Source organism: Bombina bombina, chromosome 1 (genome assembly GCF_027579735.1).
Source record: "Bombina bombina isolate aBomBom1 chromosome 1, aBomBom1.pri, whole genome shotgun sequence".
Taxonomy (NCBI): domain Eukaryota; kingdom Metazoa; phylum Chordata; class Amphibia; order Anura; family Bombinatoridae; genus Bombina; species Bombina bombina.
In genome coordinates, this window is record NC_069499.1 from 1,087,224,462 (window position 1) to 1,087,247,388 (window position 22,927).

At 41.5% G+C, this 22,927-nt stretch overlaps 1 protein-coding gene across 8 annotated transcripts in view; it reads right to left on the reverse strand.

The window, feature by feature from the left end:
* The window catches only part of BCAS1 (brain enriched myelin associated protein 1), a 268,834-nt gene that overhangs the window by 45,134 nt on the left and 200,773 nt on the right, over positions 1-22,927 (reverse strand). For 5 of the 8 annotated variants that reach the window (XM_053694190.1, XM_053694403.1, XM_053694261.1 and 2 more), the window contains exons 7-8: positions 7,551-7,694; positions 1,500-1,535 (exon numbers count right to left, since the gene is read on the reverse strand). In XM_053694190.1, the coding sequence (XP_053550165.1) occupies positions 1,500-1,535; positions 7,551-7,694 (180 nt within the window). The remainder of the gene's footprint in view (positions 1-1,499; positions 1,536-7,550; positions 7,695-22,927) is intronic. The other 3 variants (XM_053694549.1, XM_053694470.1, XM_053694326.1) reach the window with 1 other exon arrangement.

Consider the following 22,927-nt stretch of genomic DNA (forward strand, 5'->3'; position numbering starts at 1 on the left):
AACAGCGATCTATTGAAACAAATAAAGGAGCTTTTTACATGAAGTATCTTATACTTTATGAATGAAAGTCCCCTTTATTTGTTTCAAAAATGCTACAATTGACTTTCACTTTAACTATAAGTATTTGAAAAAGTTTGTGGAGAGAAAGTGAGTAACAAAAAGAGAGCTAGAAACAAATTATACACAGAAATATACATATGCTACATGTGCAGAATAAAGAGGTTAAGGAAAGGGTATAGTTATATGTAAAGGGCTGATATAAATGTAATAATAAATTTGCATTTCTCTAATTATTGTTAAGTAGTATCACTATATAATGAAAGGTGTCTTGAGGTGCTGGCTGTGGGCATTCTGGGCATTTTAGAGGTGTGGTCAGGATTTCCCAGCATGCAGAATTAATAAAGAATCTGTTTTCCATGTGAAATAAGGGCTTATTGAAGTTAGGCTACTGAGAAGAATAGGGGAGGGAAAAGCATACAGAGGTGACAGTACAGAGAGGGGAAACAAGCTGTATATGCACCAACAGAAATGATTAAAATAAATAATAAATGTAGAAATATTGTGATAAAAATATGACTGGACTCCCTAACACATCACTCACATTACATGAGAACATATTTTATGGAGCTATGAATAAATAAAACATTTGCTTTTTGGATCACAGGTGTAAGCAGCTTGCCGCGCTCATAAAATGTGCAACATGCTAGCTCAGTAGTGATAATTGTGTTTTCCTAGGAAGCATGAAAGGGTTTGTCAGCTCTGCTGGGTCTAGAGCGTATGTCTATGAGGTGTGAACAGGTTATACATTGGGTACATAACCATCTGTTTTCATCTTACTGATGTTTAGCACAGAGACTATCTGTTGTTTTAGTTAAAATTAGCAGCTCATTCCCAGCAAAGCAATTTAATCCAGTGATATGTTAGATGTAGTTAAGGGCATTAAAACAAACAGAAATACATTACTTTAAGGTACAGTTTACTGTAAAATGTCCCCGCTTTAATGTGTTCCCAATTATCCATTTTATTTAATGGAGTATTTAAAGTTGTTTACAAATAACTCCTTTACCTTTATTTTTTCATTTGAAATATAGCTGCCTGATGTATCCTAATGTATACTAAAAATGTCAGTACTGCAGCATTGGCTATAGAAAAGTGATGTATACAAAAGACAAATGCACACTCCCAGTTGAGGACCGGAAAGAAAGATAATAGAATTTTTAATTGCTCTCTCTATGTATTTGTGTATAGAAATGAGTCATCTGTGTCTATAGAGAAATATAACAATAACTGCTCCCACTGCAAGTTCAGCCAATTTAAATGGGTTGCGGTGTCAACATGAAAAAACAGCTATTTAATTTACAAAAATATACCTAAATGTGCATTTTCCCATACATTTTATACACTGCAGTGGGTATAACAATTTATTGAAAACACATTAAGAGTACAGACATTTTACAGTACATTGTCCCTTTAACGCAATATACTAATTTTATACTTACTTGGTTATCATTTGCTTGTTGCTCCTCTTTTTTAGCCTGAATAGAAGAAAAGAAAAAGAAGGTTGATAAATTTGAAAAAAGTTGATCTTCTATTAAAGGGATAGGAAAGTTAAAAAGGAAATGTGCATAGGTGCATTTCAATTTGAAATAGAAGCATTTTTGCAATATACTTCCATTAGCAAAAAAGCTTCTAATAACAGTTATTACTGTTTTTCTGCAGCATACGCACGTATCCTTTGAGTAACCGTACCCCAGTATTCAAACACCACAACTTCTCAGAGAGTCAGCAGTAGCTTGTGTTTGACACAAATTACATCTTCAGAAGAAATACAAATCACTGCCAGCTCTCTAAGAAGTTGTGGTGTTTGAATACTGGAGCACAGTTACGCAAAGGATACATGCGTATTCTGCAGGAAAACAGTAATAACTTTTACTAGAAGCATTTTTGCTAATGAAAGTATATTGCAACAATGATTCTATTTCAAATTGAAATGCACCTATGCACATTTCATTTCTGACCTTTGTATCCCTTTAACAATTAGTTGCGTTAATATTAAGAGCTTGAGTTTATATGGTTTCTTAATGAATATTAAATCAGTAGTACATGCAACAATGATGTTAGTACAATTGTGACAGCTTAGACAAACTGAAAAACAGACAGAAATATAGACATACTGCAAGTAAATAAAAATAATTCATAGTGTCAATTATAACGCTTAAAGGGCCATTATAGTCAAAAAATGACATGCTCTAGTCCATTAGAGCATGTAATCTTAAAACTATAGACCTGAGATTACTGCGTGTTTACTCCCCCGCAAAAGGTGTTAAACACACAGTAGAAATTCTGCTCAGACTCACAGAGCACTGCTGGTCCTGAGTAGAAAGTGCCTATGATCCAATCAGCAGTGCTTGTCGCATGACTCAGATGTGGAACTAGCCCAGCTGATTGCATCAGCAGTGTTTTCTGCTTAGGACTAGCAGTGCTCTGCGAGTCCCAAGTGGTATTTCTACTGTGTGTTTAACCATTTGTGGGGGTTAAACAAACAGTTGTGTAGGGTTAATATTCCTAATATTACATGCTCTAATATATTAGAGCAGGTAGATACCATTATTCTGCTTATATACTGAAGAGATCATCTATTTCCCCAGGGTTAAAGGGGAATGAAAGTCAAAAGTCAACTTTTAGGATTTTTATGGAGAGTACAATTAAAAAAACTTTCCGATTTAATTTTATTATCAAATGTAACTTATTTTGTTAAAACTGAGAACATAGAGAGGTATACTGAGCTATGCACGTGACTTCTGCGCTATATGGCACCTACGCTTGTGACGACGTTTGCAATAATACCAAATAGTAGTAAGGTCGTGATTGCTCCTCAGCCTATCTCACTATGCTCTTTTAGAGAGAAGCTAAGTTTTAATGAAATAACAAAGTAAATTTGATCTCATATTCAGCAGATTTTAAGGTTGTTTTTTTTTCCTTCTCAATACACTGCGTAAGTATTTAAAAAATCATTTTTAATGACATCTGATTCCTGTCCCAGCCACTTCCCCATACACCTTTTGCCCAAAAAAATATACTATTTAATAAATGTATAATTCTTTTCATACAGGTTTTCTCTAGTGCACTTACACATGAGTGGTGCCACTTCCGCTATACATGTCATTTAATGTGCCAAAAGAAAGATTAACTGCACACGTGAAGCCAGGAGATGGGAACATGCGCTTGTTGAATTTAATTGGCTGTGCGGCACAGCTTCCCATTGGCTGTGCCCTCTGGTGAATTAAATGATTGCGGGGTGGGGCAAGCAGCAGGACAGGAGTCAGATTAATTTAAAAAAAAGATTTTAAAAACAAACAACAACCTGTGCTGAATATAAGACACTGTCATCTGTAATATATGAATTACTATAATGGCAAAGTCTTAGATATTGCTTGGTTTCCTAAACCTCAGCAAGGAGTGTGGGTTTAGACATAAGGGGTATATCACATTAAGGGGGTAGTTGGTGATTTTTTTTTCTCTGTGCATTCATTTTTTTTTCGCTGGAAAGTTTTTAGCAAAGTTAATCTGATATACTGTTCATCAAAATCATTCACATCACTCATAAGTGTATAGGGACTAATGTGATCAAACCCATAGTCATTAAATGTCATTGATTATTTTTAAGTGGGGACAATGGCATTTGAATAGAAAAAGTGTCTGAAATTAAAGCATTGCTGAAGCCAGAGATTTCCTTATGTGGCAGTTATTTCTGATACATTTGTTTTCAGTGGCTTTTAGTAAATTTTGTCCAGCAGTTGGGAGTATAACACTTCTAAATTAGTATTGCAGTATTAAAGCATTTGTATACTAAACCTTTTATTGTATCCTGTTGATAGAACTACATAATAGCTTTGGTGGGTGTGTACTGCCCCTCTGTGGACAGATATAAAATGAATATGTTAAATATATGTTCATTAAAACTTAGCCTGGTCTATTCCTGTTTAAAGTATTGTGTATTCATAAGTACTACACTAAGAGGAGGGGATTCAAGTGGTCTGCTCTTTACAGTCCATGCATGTTTTTAAACAAGGATGTCAGTAAGCAGCTGTTTTAACTGGAGAGTCTCTAACCCTTTACTATAAAAGGCAATGAATATTCTAATTACATACACTATTTAGAAAGCTACAAAAATTCTCAGTTTCAGGGTGGTCACAAAATACTGTATTTATGAACCCTTATTATTAATGGGGAAATGCTAATTTATGTTGAACAGGATACACATTTAATGGAATTTGCTTATTTTCTGATCTACTATAGTTTCTTTCATAACAACTGTAGTACATCCAATTTCATATTATTAATTATGCTGAAAGCATTGCTATACAACTAAATTATTTACCTATTGTAACTTTAAGATGCATTTAGGTGCATAATGCCAAGATCAGTAATACGTCTCTCTCCAAGACAGTCACAAGACAACAAAAGCCATTCACACTCGTGACAGTTCTCTCATTGTATTATAGAAAATACCCTGTTCTCATGCAGCAGAGCATAACACATTTAATGGGACATCAAATTAAAAATTTAATTCTCCTTAAAGTGTTTAAAATTATTGCATTGTACTTTCATTATTTATTGTGCCTGCATTTCTCATAATTTATCTACTAAAATAGTGTTTATTTCCACTGCTTTCAGACAGCATGGGGTATATTGCATGGGGTATATTCTTCAGACTTCACAACCTTGACTCTATAACTCTCCACACAGTGATTGCTTATCAGTGCAAGAGCTCTTTGATAGCTGTCCTTAATTGGAAATAAGCTAAACATACCTGTCAGGCATTTCAATGAGTGTGTCCTTGAACTTTAAAACATGGCACACTTTGGTATTTAAATCTAGTGCTCAGCTGCTAATCATATATACTGTATATACATATATATATATATATATATATATGTGTAAAGTTCTTGTGGCTGTAGAACTTTTACCTTAAAAATAAAAATATATACTTGGACTTTGTCCCTCATTCTTCATATTATGGACAAAGTTCTCAGAAAGGGAACTTGTCCGCATGCCTTGGGGCCTTCTGTGCAGCATTGGCTTCCAGAATGTAACATTGCTTGAGCAAAGACTTGTGCTGCCCCACCCCTCAATTGGTTGCGCAAGGCTTGTAAGATATTCTAGATGAATCCAAGATGTTTGACATCCGCAATCTCAGAGATTAAAGACATATAAAGCAGCTTCATAAATATTAGCCATTGTGTTAAAGCTAATGTTACCATCTTCATTGTTCATGGTTTCCTTTGAGCAAAACTTTTTTTTAATGATAAAGCCTTTAGGAAATAAATTGGCCGAACTAAATACCGTTAGTGTTGTAGCCAACTGTACATTCTTATGTATTTAATATAGAATGAGCAATGTTGTGATGGAGATGTAGGAGACAGAAATTTGGGGAAAATTCTGTATAGATTCATCAATGTGCAATGTTGCCAGGCAGGTAGCAACACGTGTGCATGCTAACATAAAAGTACATATCTAGCCAAGATTTAAATGTTGCTACTATTTATAGGGACAGTGTACTCAAAAATTGTCTTGCCTTCAATGTGTTTCTATTGATTCATTTACCTACTGGAGTGTCTTTAATTGTTTACTAATATATAATTTATCTTTATTTAGCCATTTGAAATAGCCAGTTTTGCCTGCTGTATCCCTTCCTATACTGAATATTCCAATATTTAAGTATTGGCAATAGACAGGCTATGTAAACACAGCCAGCAGAAGCAATTACATTCACAGTGGGGTTTTAGTAAAAATACAATTTTTAAGTTTTAAAAATATGTTAAACTCTTCATGCTTTTGTGTAAAATTGTGCTCTTCCCAAATCCCTAGAAAGGTTTTAAACACACATTCTGCTGGTTTAGACAATATGCAGTATATTGAAAACCTGTTACAGATTTAGTTTTTTGGCTACGTTAGGGAGTGTGGGGAAAAACACAACTTTTACACTAAAACAAGAGGTGTTTAACTGTTTAATGTCCCTTTAAGATCTATTATTGCAGAGGAAATGCCAGTAAGCTTATAAAATATAAGTGCATTACAAAACAACTAGGCATTGCTGCATCATAAAGCAGGTTGATCAAGAACTGATTACATCACACATGATGTAATAAAACAGATAGTAAAAATAACATTGTCTCTGTGCATTGCATTTACTCTTGCGTATAACCTTATTAGAATCCATGGTGATAAAGTCATTTAAAAGGATTAACGTAAAGGGACATGGAACCCCAAATTTTTCTTTCATGATTCAGCCAGAACATGTGATTTTAAACAACTTTCCTATTTGCTTCTATTATCTAAATTGCTTAATTCTCTTGGCATCTAAAAAGAATATCTAGATAGACTGAGGAGCAACAATGCATTACTGGGAGCTAGCTGCTTATTGGTGGCTGCACAAAAATGCTACTTTTCATTGGTTCACTAGATGTCTTCAGATAGCTCCCAGTAGTGCATTGCTGCTGGATAAAAGAAGTAAATTAGAAAGTTGTTTAAAATCAAACGCTCTATTTGAATCCTGAAAAAATAGAAAAATAAAGATGTTGTGTTTCATGTCCCTTTAAGTAGGCAGTAGCTTAGAGTAATGTTTCTTTGCTGCTTTTTTAATATCCTTGGTGTATCTTTTAGAAGCAATAGACACACAACCTAGGAAAACAAACACATAAAAATATTAAATATTTAGCGTATTTAGTGCATTTGTGAAACCTTGCTGACATTCATAGATTAACCTTATGCATTTAAATAAGAATCTCTAGCTTAGACTAATAAAATTCATAAAGCAATATGTAGCATACATTATATCAATATTAAAGGGACAGGATACCCAGTTTTTTTCTTTTATGATTCTGATAGAGAATACAATTTAAAAAAGTTTTCAATTCACTTCTATTGTCAAATTTGCATTGTTTGTTCTCATGTTATTCTTTGTTGAAGAGATATCTAGATAGGTAGCGTGCCATCTAGTGCTCTTTCTAATGTATGACATTGCCATATAGTGCTTCAGACATGTGCATGCTCCTGAACGCAACTTACCAGCTTTTCAACAAAGGATAACAAGAAAACGAAGTAACTTGGATAATAGAAATAATTTGGAAAGTTGTTTAAAATTGTATGTTTTATTTGAATCATGAAAATAAATGTTTGGGTTTTATGTCTCTTTTAATATATATGGAAAATATTACAAAACTAAGAGAGTAACAAAGTATATTCGTATAGTTAAAAGTAGATTTAGTCAAAGTGTCTCAAAGTTTAGTTCATTTTCACAATTTACATTTTCAGTAGCTTGTTAATTTTTGTAGATGCATCAGTAACTTCGGTTAGAATTAGCCACAATGGAACACAACAAGATAGTATGGTTATTTATCTTTTAAAATATTAGTAGAGGGGTCTAAAACCCTGACTCACAAATGGCGCACAGGCTGGTTGTAAAAGATTACAGGGGGACTCCCCCTCCTATAGGCTGCTGCCATCTGTTGCAAGTCAGGATTTTCTGATGAGGAATACATACAGACCTTCTGCCTAAAAAGTCTGCTAAATGTCCCAGTTTTGGGTCTCTCAGATATCTTCAATCCTTTTGCTTCAATTTCCAACCGTGGAAGGCTCTTTGCTTTCTCCTTTTTCGATGATGATTTTCTCTTTCCTTCACTTTCTTTTTTCTTTTGATCACAAGTTAAGACACACAATGGATTATACTTCAATCTGTGTCCAGTTTACCACATGAGAATTACTTTACAGTGTTTGATACCTTTGTATTGATCTACATATTAGATTAGTGTACAGTGTTTTGCTATGAGCATCATCAGTTCAGATCTAGTTGTATACGGTTAGCCAAATTTACACAATAAATGCAGAAAACAATTGCATGCTGTATGCAGATTGACATTTTGGTGACCACAGCAAAGTCTCATATACCATGGTATCTTTACACATTAATTTTTTTTATCTCTAGCATTTCAGAATTTTCAGCCCAATAGTTGCACCTCAAAGGGATATGGAACAGTACTCCTTTAGTAAAAACAAATGTGTTCAACCATATAAAGGAACAGATTGTGTAAAAAAAAAAACAGCATACAACTTTCTTGCAAAATGAGCACTTAGAATTTCTCAATGTAGCCCCTTTGCTCTGGGAAAAAAGAAAGCTGACATGTTGACAACTTATGTTGCATTCTGCCTTTTTTGGAGCATGAGCAAATTGAACTCTCTGTTTATCTAGTATTTACTTAATACTAAACCAGCTCATGTTACTCTAGAAGTTTTATGACCTCAAGCTAAATAAGCCTTGTAGGGCTGTGACAGGAAATAATGGACACTGCACAAATGAAGTAGTTTAAAAAAAGAAATAAAAGGTAAAATCCATTTAAATCTCTTTAAACCTTTAAAGCTCCATTGGAAACTCGTGTCTGAAGAGCTAAATAACCAGCTCTCCCACCCTGTGGGGAGATTAACCCTTGCCTCTGGCCATGGTCCACTTCTGTAAGTAATGAGGACTAGAACCCCCTCCACAGACTGGGCTGCCCTTCAGACCAGTTCTGCTACACCTCATAACATACTCTGTAAACATTCTTGGAATGCTAATATGAACAACCTCAGACCAAAATCATTAAGGTGAACTCCATCTTTCAAATAGAACTCCCCAGATCCAAATTCCTCCAAGTTTTCATGACGTACCACCTGTCCATGAATCCTTCTGATGAAGGAAGCTACAAACGTATTAATATTTTTTATAGTATTATTCAGTTTGACGTGATCCCAGGCTGCCTGCCAGACAAACCTTGGCAATATGTTAGACCAAACAATCCCCAATTTTGGAAACAATTCTAACAATCAGGATATCCAGAAGAGGAAAATGTTTGGCATAACCGATTACTAACAACAAGATCTGGACAATTTGGGAAACAATTCTTCAAATCTCTCTTAATCCTCCACACAAGTTTCCTCTGAGGTAAAACACAACATTATCCCCCCCAGCATGCACAATCAGGATATTCGGAGGAAAAAAACATTTTGCATAACCGATCACCAACAAGATCTGGTCCAAAAGAACCCCACCCACCCACACCAAATAACTTCCCTTTACTGCTTTATTACTTACTGGTGCCAAATCAGATGCACACCGTCTTAAATACCCCTAGCCAATGTCCCCGCCCCTCCAGCACTTGAACCAAGGGCCTCTCTACTCTCACTGTGTCAAAGGCCGTCGCCCTCTAAATTCTTTATTTGTACTCTGGAAGTACTGTGATATGGAGATATGAAACCCTTTATGGCTACAATAAATCTGGATGTTTACTTTGCATAGGATTCAAGGATTCAGATGGAGGATTGTTTCACCTTGACTGTGTTTTAAACCATTATCTGAAGTACAACTAATTAATTCTTTGAATACAGTGGGATTGTGGAATTAAAGTTTACTCAGTACTGAAGTTATCTATCATCTATTCATTCATAAACAGGGATCCCTGCATTCACTGTGTTAGCCTGCTTTATATATATATATATATATATATATATATATATATATATATATATATATATATGTACACACACACACTAGTTTTTAAAGCTTGGGGTCACTTAGAAACATCCTTGTATTTGAAAGAAAAGCATATTTTGATTATAAATACAGTGTAGACATTGTTAATGTTGTAAACGACTATTATAGCTGTAAATGGCTGATTTTTAATAGAATATCTACATAGGCGTACAGAGGCCCATTATCAGCAACCATCCGTCCTGTGTTCCACTGGCACGTTGTGTTTGCTAATCCAAGTTTTTCATTTAAAAAGGATAATTGATCATTAGAAAATCATTTTGCAATTATGTTAGCACAGCTGAAAATTGTTGTGCTGATAAATCAAGCAATAAAACTGTCCGTCGATAGACTAGTTGAGTATCTAGAGCATCAGCAATTGTAGGTTAGATTTCAGGCTCAAGATGACCAGAAACAAAGAACTTTCTTCTGAAACTCATAAGTCTATTCTTGTTGTGAGAAATGAAAGGTATTCAATGTGAGAAATTGCCAAGAAACTGGAGATCTCATACAACGCTGTGTACTACTCCCTTAACAAAAGAGCACAAACTGGCTCTAACCAGAAAAGAAAGAGGAGTGGGAAGCCCTGGTGCACAACTGAGCAAGATGATAAATACATCAGTCTAGTTTGAGAAACAGATGCCTCACATGTCCATAACTAGCAACTTCATTAAATAGTACCCGCAAAACACCAGTCTCAACAACAACAGTGAAGAGGTGACTCCAGGATGCTGGCCTTCTAGACAAAGTGGCAAAGAAAAAGTCATATCTCAGACTGCCAATAAAAAGAAAAGATTAAGGGCCATATTTCAAGTGGAGCGATATTTAGCGCTCCTGCTTGAATAAGTAAGCTGTAAGTGTGCTAATCCAACATGAAAATGTGAATATTTCACATTCCAATGTTCTGCACATAGAGGAAAAGTAGTGTATTGAATGCATATTAGAGGAACGTCTTAAGGGAGGGGCTTCTGGAAGAACAGTAGGCTGGCTAGGTGTGCCGGAGTGGGGGTAGCCAGGAGGGGCTTACCTGAGACGAGTGCCTGGGGCCAGCGAGAGGCCATTGGACAAGACAAGGGGAAGGGGGAGGAGTGGAGCAAAGGGGATATAGGGAAGGAGACAACAGGAAGCAGTCACTAAACTTTGTTTTTCCTTGTTGCTTACAGGTAAGAAGGTCAGCTGTAGAAGAATGTCATCCAGGAACCATAGAATCCCACGGCGGTATCTTGATGATAGTGAGACGGTCTTGAAAACACGGGTGATCCAAGCACAGAGGAAGGTGAAGTGACTGGAGAAGTTGAGGAAGCAACAGCAGGTATGTCAGGAGGCGGCGGTATCGGAAGCGGCTCAAATGGAGGTGGGTCTGGTGGCGATGCTGCAGGTAAGCTATCCTCCAAAGGAGCCCCTGGTCCGTGGGGCAAGGCGCACAGGTAAGATTTTAATTGTAGATTCCTGGAGGGGGGAGAGTGGTCCATATATTCTCCCATGGGCAGCTCGCGGGTGCCAGATATTTTTTCCATAAGCCCAGCATCCAGCGGGGGAGGCATTCCTCCTGGCCAGGGGTCAATGGGTGAGCAGAGCAGGACAGCAGAGGGTGGAATGTGGGGGCTGGGCAGCGCAAGCAAGGCATAATGCAGGCAGGTCCGGGGCCTAGGTACGAAGGCCCGGATAACATAGCAGTGGAGCGCAGGTGCTCAGGTGACCATAGGGGGCGGGGAGGCCCTGTGCTAACAGTTCATGCTGCATGCTGCTTACGACCTATACGTCAGTACACCAGCAGGGGGGCGGACATTTTGGGGCAAGAGGATGGGTACTGCAGGCCACATGTATTTAACGGCAGTGAGTGGGATAGGGAGGCATATCAGCGCGGCGCAAAGCAGCAGCGCTATGGCTGGGAGGGGAGGTGGATCGATGAGGAGTGCTGTGGTCCTGGTGGGCCAAGCATAGCATGGCAGCACGCACAGGGAGGGCAGGGGGGGTGGGAGGGCAGCGCATGGCCAGCAATGCTGCAAGGGCACAGGAGGGAGCACGTGGGGGGCATAGAGGGAGGATACTCAAGGGGGATATACAGGGAACCAGCCAGAATAGATGTTTTTAGAAAGGGGGGGTCTGAGGAAGGTAGGCCACAGAAGAGGGCCAGGGCAACAAGGGAGGAGGTAGGCAGCAGTAGGGTGATTAGGGATTCAGAAGGAAACACATATAGGCAGATGGAGAGGAAGGGGGGGAGCTGAGCGAGGAGAAGAAGGGGGGCGGCAGGGAAGGAGGTAAGAAGGGGGGAAGGAGGGGGAAGGGCACAAGTGCCATTAATGCAGAAAAAAAGAACAAATGATAACGTTTGTATGTTACCCCTGCAGAACAGAGCAAAGGAGGCAGTACAATGGAGCAAGCACGGCAAGAGGATGCAACGGCGGTACCCAGCAGTCATGCGGGGGAAAACAATAAAGCAGCAGGGGCATCCTCGCTAGGAAAAGAGGACACAGCAGCAACAAAACAGACTGGGGCATCGGTAGGAATGGATGAAGCGCAAGGGGCGAAGCAAGGTAAGAGAATATTGTGCATAAACAGTAATGTATCAGACAGCTCATCTGAACTAGACTCAGAGGACGAGAGTATTAAAGGTGAGGGGGAAAAAGGATACTAAAAATAGTTAGAAACATTTATGCAAAACAGGGTAAAGGTACGGGGAAGGAGATAATAATGCAGGAGCAGTTAGAGACAGGGGGTGCGTTTAATGGAGACAACGAGGTAACAGGGACATTGTTAACGCCGCTAGCAACACACTTAAAGGCAAAGATAATTATGAGGGCGCAGAATGGGAAATATGTGGACGTATTTGAGATCACTAGGGATGCCGCGGCCTTTAAGTCCAGGAGGGAGGAAGGAAAGGGAAAAAAGGTTAAACAATCCTTTACGGAATGGGTAAAAAGGATACTCATATATGCAGAGTGTTTTATATCAGCCAATCCTGGGAAGGTAAAGGGCATGTTAAGGTACATCCATTTTATTGCGGAGTGTTATACGAAATATGGAGGGTTCGCATGGAAGGATTTCAACACAGAGTTTAGGAATGGTAATTTTCAATTAGGCGATAAAGGGAGGAGGGACTTTGGTATAAAAATACTGGATCTATACACCAGACAAACCTTGGCAATATGTTAGACCAAACAATCCCCAATTTTGGAAACAATTCTAACAATCAGGATATCCAGAAGAGGAAAATGTTTGGCCTAACCGATTACTAACAACAAGATCTGGACAATTTGGGAAACAATTCTTCAAATCTCTCTTAATCCTCCACACAAGTTTCCTCTGAGGTAAAACACAACATTATCCCCCCCAGCATGCACAATCAGGATATTCGGAGGAAAAAACATTTTGCATAACCGATCACCAACAAGATCTGGTCCAAAAGAAGCCCACCCACCCACACCAAATAACTTCCCTTTACTGCTTTATTACTTACTGGTGCCAAATCAGATGCACACCGTCTTAAATACCCCTAGCCAATGTCCCCGCCCCTCCAGCACTTGAACCAAGGGCCTCTCTACTCTCACTGTGTCAAAGGCCGTCGCCCTCTAAATTCTTTATTTGTACTCTGGAAGTACTGTGATATGGAGATATGAAACCCTTTATGGCTACAATAAATCTGGATGTTTACTTTGCATAGGATTCAAGGATTCAGATGGAGGATTGTTTTACCTTGACTGTGTTTTAAACCATTATCTGAAGTACAACTAATTGATTCTTTGAATACAGTGGGATTGTGGAATTAAAGTTTACTCAGTACTGAAGTTATCTATCATCTATTCATTCATAAACAGGGATCCCTGCATTCACTCTGTTAGCCTGCTTTATATATATATATATATATATATATATATATATATATATATATATATGTACACACACACACTAGTTTTTAAAGCTTGGGGTCACTTAGAAACATCCTTGTATTCGAAAGAAAAGCATATTTTGATTATAAATACAGTGTAGACATTGTTAATGTTGTAAACGACTATTATAGCTGTAAATGGCTGATTTTTAATAGAATATCTACATAGGCGTACAGAGGCCCATTATCAGCAACCATCCGTCCTGTGTTCCACTGGCACGTTGTGTTTGCTAATCCAAGTTTTTCATTTAAAAAGGATAATTGATCATTAGAAAATCATTTTGCAATTATGTTAGCACAGCTGAAAATTGTTGTGCTGATAAATCAAGCAATAAAACTGTCCGTCGATAGACTAGTTGAGTATCTAGAGCATCAGCAATTGTAGGTTAGATTTCAGGCTCAAGATGACCAGAAACAAAGAACTTTCTTCTGAAACTCATAAGTCTATTCTTGTTGTGAGAAATGAAAGGTATTCAATGTGAGAAATTTCCAAGAAACTGGAGATCTCATACAACGCTGTGTACTACTCCCTTAACAAAAGAGCACAAACTGGCTCTAACCAGAAAAGAAAGAGGAGTGGGAGGCCCTGGTGCACAACTGAGCAAGATGATAAATACATCAGTCTAGTTTGAGAAACAGATGCCTCACATGTCCATAACTAGCAACTTCATTAAATAGTACCCGCAAAACACCAGTCTCAACAACAACAGTGAAGAGGTGACTCCAGGATGCTGGCCTTCTAGACAAAGTGGCAAAGAAAAAGTCATATCTCAGACTGCCAATAAAAAGAAAAGATTAAGGGCCATATTTCAAGTGGAGCGATATTTAGCGCTCCTGCTTGAATAAGTAAGCTGTAAGTGTGCTAATCCAACATGAAAATGTGAATATTTCACATTCCAATGTTCTGCACATAGAGGAAAAGTAGTGTATTGAATGCATATTAGAGGAACGTCTTAAGGGAGGGGCTTCTGGAAGAACAGTAGGCTGGCTAGGTGTGCCGGAGTGGGGGTAGCCAGGAGGGGCTTACCTGAGACGAGTGCCTGGGGCCAGCGAGAGGCCATTGGACAAGACAAGGGGAAGGGGGAGGAGTGGAGCAAAGGGGATATAGGGAAGGAGACAACAGGAAGCAGTCACTAAACTTTGTTTTTCCTTGTTGCTTACAGGTAAGAAGGTCAGCTGTAGAAGAATGTCATCCAGGAACCATAGAATCCCAAGGCGGTATCTTGATGATAGTGAGACGGTCTTGAAAACACGGGTGATCCAAGCACAGAGGAAGGTGAAGTGACTGGAGAAGTTGAGGAAGCAACAGCAGGTATGTCAGGAGGCGGCTGTATCGGAAGCGGCTCAAATGGAGGTGGGTCCGGTGGCGATGCTGCAGGTAAGCTATCCTCCAAAGGAGCCCCTGGTCCGTGGGGCAAGGCGCACAGGTAAGATTTTAATTGTAGATTCCTGGAGGGGGGAGAGTGGTCCATATATTCTCCCATGGGCAGCTCGCGGGTGCCAGATATTTTTTCCATAAGCCCAGCATCCAGCGGGGGAGGCATTCCTCCTGGCCAGGGGTCAATGGGTGAGCAGAGCAGGACAGCAGAGGGTGGAATGTGGGGGCTGGGCAGCGCAAGCAAGGCATAATGCAGGCAGGTCCGGGGCCTAGGTACGAAGGCCCGGATAACATAGCAGTGGAGCGCAGGTGCTCAGGTGACCATAGGGGGCGGGGAGGCCCTGTGCTAACAGTTCATGCTGCATGCTGCTTACGACCTATACGTCAGTACACCAGCAGGGGGGCGGACATTTTGGGGCAGGAGGATGGGTACTGCAGGCCACATGTATTTAACGGCAGTGAGTGGGATAGGGAGGCATATCAGCTCGGCGCAAAGCAGCGGCGCTATGGCTGGGAGGGGAGGTGGATTGATGAGGAGTGCTGTGGTCCTGGTGGGCCAAGCATAGCATGGCAGCACGCACAGGGAGGGCAGGGGGGGTGGGATGGCAGCGCATGGCCAGCAATGCTGCAAGGGCACAGGAGGGAGCACGTGGGGGGCATAGAGGGAGGATACTCAAGGGGGATATACAGGGAACCAGCCAGAATAGATGTTTTTAGAAAGGGGGGGTCTGAGGAAGGTAGGCCACAGAAGAGGGCCAGGGCAACAAGGGAGGAGGTAGGCAGCAGTAGGGTGATTAGGGATTCAGAAGGAAACACATATAGGCAGATGGAGAGGAAGGGGGGGAGCTGAGCGAGGAGAAGAAGGGGGGCGGCAGGGAAGGAGGTAAGAAGGGGGGAAGGAGGGGGAAGGGCACAAGTGCCATTAATGCAGAAAAAAAGAACAAATGATAACGTTTGTATGTTACCCCTGCAGAACAGAGCAAAGGAGGCAGTACAATGGAGCAAGCACGGCAAGAGGATGCAACGGCGGTACCCAGCAGCAGGGGCATCCTCGCTAGGAAAAGAGGACACAGCAGCAACAAAACAGACTGGGGCATCGGTAGGAATGGATGAAGCGCAAGGGGCGAAGCAAGGTAAGAGAATATTGTGCATAAACAGTAATGTATCAGACAGCTCATCTGAACTAGACTCAGAGGACGAGAGTATTAAAGGGGAGGGGGAAAAAGGATACTAAAAATAGTTAGAAACATTTATGCAAAACAGGGTAAAGGTACGGGGAAGGAGATAATAATGCAGGAGCAGTTAGAGACAGGGGGTGCGTTTAATGGAGACAACGAGGTAACAGGGACATTGTTAACGCCGCTAGCAACACACTTAAAGGCAAAGATAATTATGAGGGCGCAGAATGGGAAATATGTGGACGTATTTGAGATCACTAGGGATGCCGCGGCCTTTAAGTCCAGGAGGGAGGAAGGAAAGGGAAAAAAGGTTAAACAATCCTTTACGGAATGGGTAAAAAGGATACTCATATATGCAGAGTGTTTTATATCAGCCAATCCTGGGAAGGTAAAGGGCATGTTAAGGTACATCCATTTTATTGCGGAGTGTTATACGAAATATGGAGGGTTCGCATGGAAGGATTTCAACACAGAGTTTAGGAATGGTAATTTTCAATTAGGCGATAAAGGGAGGAGGGACTTTGGTATAAAAATACTGGATCTATACACCAGACAAACCTTGGCAATATGTTAGACCAAACAATCCCCAATTTTGGAAACAATTCTAACAATCAGGATATCCAGAAGAGGAAAATGTTTGGCATAACCGATTACTAACAACAAGATCTGGACAATTTGGGAAACAATTCTTCAAATCTCTCTTAATCCTCCACACAAGTTTCCTCTGAGGTAAAACACAACATTATCCCCCCCAGCATGCACAATCAGGATATTCGGAGGAAAAAAACATTTTGCATAACCGATCACCAACAAGATCTGGTCCAAAAGAACCCCACCCACCCACACCAAATAACTTCCCTTTACTGCTTTATTACTTACTGGTGCCAAATCAGATGCACACCGTCTTAAATACCCCTAGCCAATGTCCCCGCCCCTCCAGCACTTGAACCAAGGGCCTCTCTACTCTCACTGTGTCAAAGGCCGTCGCCCTCTAAATTCTTTATTTGTACTCTGGAAGTACTGTGATATGGAGATATGAAACCCTTTATGGCTACAATAAATCTGGATGTTTACTTTGCATAGGATTCAAGGATTCAGATGGAGGATTGTTTTACCTTGACTGTGTTTTAAACCATTATCTGAAGTACAACTAATTGATTCTTTGAATACAGTGGGATTGTGGAATTAAAGTTTACTCAGTACTGAAGTTATCTATCATCTATTCATTCATAAACAGGGATCCCTGCATTCACTCTGTTAGCCTGCTTTATATATATATATATATATATATATATATATATATATATATATATATATATATATATATGTACACACACACACTAGTTTTTAAAGCTTGGGGTCACTTAGAAACATCCTTGTATTTGAAAGAAAAGCATATTTTGATTATAAATACAGTGTAGACATTGTTAATGTTGTAAACGACTATTATAGCTGTAAATGGCTGATTTTTAATAGAATATCTACATAGGCGTACAGAGGCACATTATCAGCAACCATCCGTCCTGTGTTCCACTGGCACGTTGTGTTTGCTAATCCAAGTTTTTCATTTAAAAAGGATAATTGATCATTAGAAAATCATTTTGCAATTATGTTAGCACAGCTGAAAATTGTTGTGCTGATAAATCAAGCAATAAAACTGTCCGTCGATAGACTAGTTGAGTATCTAGAGCATCAGCAATTGTAGGTTAGATTTCAGGCTCAAGATGACCAGAAACAAAGAACTTTCTTCTGAAACTCATAAGTCTATTCTTGTTGTGAGAAATGAAAGGTATTCAATGTGAGAAATTGCCAAGAAACTGGAGATCTCATACAACGCTGTGTACTACTCCCTTAACAAAAGAGCACAAACTGGCTCTAACCAGAAAAGAAAGAGGAGTGGGAGGCCCTGGTGCACAACTGAGCAAGATGATAAATACATCAGTCTAGTTTGAGAAACAGATGCCTCACATGTCCATAACTAGCAACTTCATTAAATAGTACCCGCAAAACACCAGTCTCAACAACAACAGTGAAGAGGTGACTCCAGGATGCTGGCCTTCTAGACAAAGTGGCAAAGAAAAAGTCATATCTCAGACTGCCAATAAAAAGAAAAGATTAAGGGCCATATTTCAAGTGGAGCGATATTTAGCGCTCCTGCTTGAATAAGTAAGCTGTAAGTGTGCTAATCCAACATGAAAATGTGAATATTTCACATTCCAATGTTCTGCACATAGAGGAAAAGTAGTGTATTGAATGCATATTAGAGGAACGTCTTAAGGGAGGGGCTTCTGGAAGAACAGTAGGCTGGCTAGGTGTGCCGGAGTGGGGGTAGCCAGGAGGGGCTTACCTGAGACGAGTGCCTGGGGCCAGCGAGAGGCCATTGGACAAGACAAGGGGAAGGGGGAGGAGTGGAGCAAAGGGGATATAGGGAAGGAGACAACAGGAAGCAGTCACTAAACTTTGTTTTTCCTTGTTGCTTACAGGTAAGAAGGTCAGCTGTAGAAGAATGTCATCCAGGAACCATAGAATCCCAAGGCGGTATCTTGATGATAGTGAGACGGTCTTGAAAACACGGGTGATCCAAGCACAGAGGAAGGTGAAGTGACTGGAGAAGTTGAGGAAGCAACAGCAGGTATGTCAGGAGGCGGCGGTATCGGAAGCGGCTCAAATGGAGGTGGGTCCGGTGGCGATGCTGCAGGTAAGCTATCCTCCAAAGGAGCCCCTGGTCCGTGGGGCAAGGCGCACAGGTAAGATTTTAATTGTAGATTGCTGGAGGGGGGAGAGTGGTCCATATATTCTCCCATGGGCAGCTCGCGGGTGCCAGATATTTTTTCCATAAGCCCAGCATCCAGCGGGGGAGGCATGCCTCCTGGCCAGGGGTCAATGGGTGAGCAGAGCAGGACAGCAGAGGGTGGAATGTGGGGGCTGGGCAGCGCAAGCAAGGCATAATGCAGGCAGGTCCGGGGCCTAGGTACGAAGGCCCGGATAACATAGCAGTGGAGCGCAGGTGCTCAGGTGACCATAGGGGGCGGGGAGGCCCTGTGCTAACAGTTCATGCTGCATGCTGCTTACGACCTATACGTCAGTACACCAGCAGGGGGGCGGACATTTTGGGGCAGGAGGATGGGTACTGCAGGCCACATGTATTTAACGGCAGTGAGTGGGATAGGGAGGCATATCAGCGCGGCGCAAAGCAGCGGCGCTATGGCTGGGAGGGGAGGTGGATCGATGAGGAGTGCTGTGGTCCTGGTGGGCCAAGCATAGCATGGCAGCACGCACAGGGAGGGCAGGGGGGTGGGAGGGCAGCGCATGGCCAGCAATGCTGCAAGGGCACAGGAGGGAGCACGTTGGGGGCATAGAGGGAGGATACTCAAGGGGGATATACGGGGAACCAGCCAGAATAGATGTTTTTAGAAAGGGGGGGTCTGAGGAAGGTAGGCCACAGAAGAGGGCCAGGGCAACAAGGGAGGAGGTAGGCAGCAGTAGGGTGATTAGGGATTCAGAAGGAAACACATATAGGCAGATGGAGAGGAAGGGGGGGAGCTGAGCGAGGAGAAGAAGGGGGGCGGCAGGGAAGGAGGTAAGAAGGGGGGAAGGAGGGGGAAGGGCACAAGTGCCATTAATGCAGAAAAAAAGAACAAATGATAACGTTTGTATGTTACCCCTGCAGAACAGAGCAAAGGAGGCAGTACAATGGAGCAATCACGGCAAGAGGATGCAACGGCGGTACCCATCAGTCATGCGGGGGAAAACAATAAAGCAGCAGGGGCATCCTCGCTAGGAAAAGAGGACACAGCAGCAACAAAACAGACTGGGGCATCGGTAGGAATGGATGAAGCGCAAGGGGCGAAGCAAGGTAAGAGAATATTGTGCATAAACAGTAATGTATCAGACAGCTCATCTGAACTAGACTCAGAGGACGAGAGTATTAAAGGGGAGGGGGAAAAAGGATACTAAAAATAGTTAGAAACATTTATGCAAAACAGGGTAAAGGTACGGGGAAGGAGATAATAATGCAGGAGCAGTTAGAGACAGGGGGTGCGTTTAATGGAGACAACGAGGTAACAGGGACATTGTTAACGCCGCTAGCAACACACTTAAAGGCAAAGATAATTATGAGGGCGCAGAATGGGAAATATGTGGACGTATTTGAGATCACTAGGGATGCCGCGGCCTTTAAGTCCAGGAGGGAGGAAGGAAAGGGAAAAAAGGTTAAACAATCCTTTACGGAATGGGTAAAAAGGATACTCATATATGCAGAGTGTTTTATATCAGCCAATCCTGGGAAGGTAAAGGGCATGTTAAGGTACATCCATTTTATTGCGGAGTGTTATACGAAATATGGAGGGTTCGCATGGAAGGATTTCAACACAGAGTTTAGGAATGGTAATTTTCAATTAGGCGATAAAGGGAGGAGGGACTTTGGTATAAAAATACTGGATCTATACACCAGGGTAATGAAGGTGCAAGATACGCAAGGTGGTAGGGGCCCGAATTTTAACTTTAACAAGAACATGAAATCTGACAATAAAGAATGCTGGGCGTATAATGAAAAAAGGTGCGATGGGGGGGAGCATGTAGATTCAAGCACATTTGCAGATAATGTAGCGGGCACATGCAGGGATGGACTGTAGAAAGAATGGAGGTAATAGCGGGTACGGGAGGCAGTCCTTTCGGAGTCAGGGAAACTCTGGGGAGGGCTGGCTGGGGGGAATAGCGCCAACCACCCTGAAAACAGATAAGCTGATTAGCGAACTGCAGGCATACCATATCATAGAGGATAGAGATTTATTAATTGAAGGGCTGAATACGGTACCAGTGAAGGGGGTGGTAGTTGGGGCAGTTAAAGCCAGGAACCTCAAATCAGCAGCTGAGCTCCCAGGAATTCTGAGGGGGGAAGTTAGAGAAGGAGGTAGCCTGGGGCAGGATGGCAGGGCCATCCGCAGAAAAACCAATTGCTGACTTAGTCATTTCTCCACTGGGGGTGGTGCCCAAAAAAGAGGAAGGGAAATATTGCATGATCCACCATTTATCATACCCAAAGGGTAAGTCGGTAAATTATGCAATCGACAAATGAGAAGCAACAGTGCAATTTGACAGCACTGTAGACATAGTGAGGGAAGCGGGAGCAGGGGCTGAGATGGCAAAAGATTGACGTTGAGTCGGCATTCAGACTATTACCACTGAACCCTGATAGCTTCAAGCATATGGGATGCAAATTCGAAGGCTCATTTTATGTGGATAAAAGCTTACCCATGGGTTGTTCAATATCTTGTTCAATCTTTGAAAAATTCAATTCCTTCCTGCATTGGTTATTGGTAGCAAGACAAGGGGTGGAGTCGGTTGTCCATTACTTGGATGATTTCATGGTGGTGGGAAAAGCTAGGTCCGGCACATGCGAATGAATGAAGGCGGGTTTGACGGGCATGGTAGAGGAGTTGGGGGTACCAGTAGCGAGCAAAAAAACTGAGGGCCCCTGCGAGAGGCTTGCAATCCTAGGCATAATCATAAATTCAAAAAAAGGGCAATGCGAACTCTCCGAGGGTAAGATCAGGAAAGCGAGGAAGTTAATAGCAGGGATGGTGGCATACAGAAAAGTAACGCTGAGGGAAATGCAAAAAATACTGGGGGTGTTGAATTTTGCATGCAAAGTCATACTGGTGGGATGGATTTTTAAAAGGCGAATGGAGTTAAGCACGAAAGGCGTAAAAAAAACGGAGCACATGATCAGAGTATCAGGGGAGATGAGGGAGGATCTAAAAGAATGGACAAGTTATTGCAGGAATTTAACGGCATCAGAATATGGGAGGAGATAGTGCTAGCGGAGGAGCTGGAGCTGTACACGGATGCAGCCGGTAGTTTAGGCTTTGGGGCATATTTCCAGGGGAGGTGGTGCCCAGGAGGGTGGCCGGAGAAATGGAAGGAGATAGAGTGGGTTAAGAATCTAGTACTGCTGGAGCTATTCCCCATAGTTGTAGCAATCGAATTATGGAGTGAAATGTTGGCAAATAAGAGAATAATTTGCTGGTCAGACAATAATTTTCAATGGGAAAGGTTTAGGGCCCTAGCCCCCAAATGCCAGACAGGAAGGTGAATGTTGCCCTATCCTTCTTTGGCAGATTGGCAACGGATAGAAGGAATCAAGGAGCTGGTCGAGAAATCCTTGGCACCAAGTACATGGGCAGTTTACAGGAAATATTGGGGACAGTGGTGCGAGTTTAAGAAAGGAACAAAAGAGGGGGAGGAGGGGAGATTTTTAGAATGGTAATTGAACCTAAAAAGAGGAGTTAAAAAAGGACATCTGGGGTCAGCATTAGCAGCGATATCACATTCTTCGCAGCTATATGGGGGGATAGATTGGTCAAAAAAGTTCATAGTGAAGAAGATTGCGAGGGTATGGGGAAGAAACAATGAGAAGGGAGCAAATAAGAGGGAGCCCATAACTGAGGATAGGTTGGAAAAGATGGTGGATGCGTTAGCAAGGGTCTGTCTGAACGGGACAAAACATTAATTTTTAGGACAGCTTTCATAGTGGCATTCCACGGAGCCATGAGGATAGGGGAGCTGTTACCTAAAAATAGGAAGATAGGAAAAGGTGGGGTAGAAGTAGGGAATATGAGATGCGGGGAGGAGGCAGTGCTTATATTTGAAAGACGATCCAAGACAGAAATAGATGGTAAAGGGGCATGGCTGAACATGAAAAGGTTTGGGGCAACGCTGTGCCCGGTGGCAAGCGTAAAACAGTATTTGGTGGCACACAGGGATAGGGGTCGCACATTCCTGCGTCATTCGACGGGTAACAGGTGACAACATTCCAATTCAGGAGCGTTTTGTAGAAAGTAGCAGGGAACTTGGGGTGGGGGAGTTTATACTTTGCACCTCACTCTTTTCGAATAGGTGCGACAACTGCTGCCGCA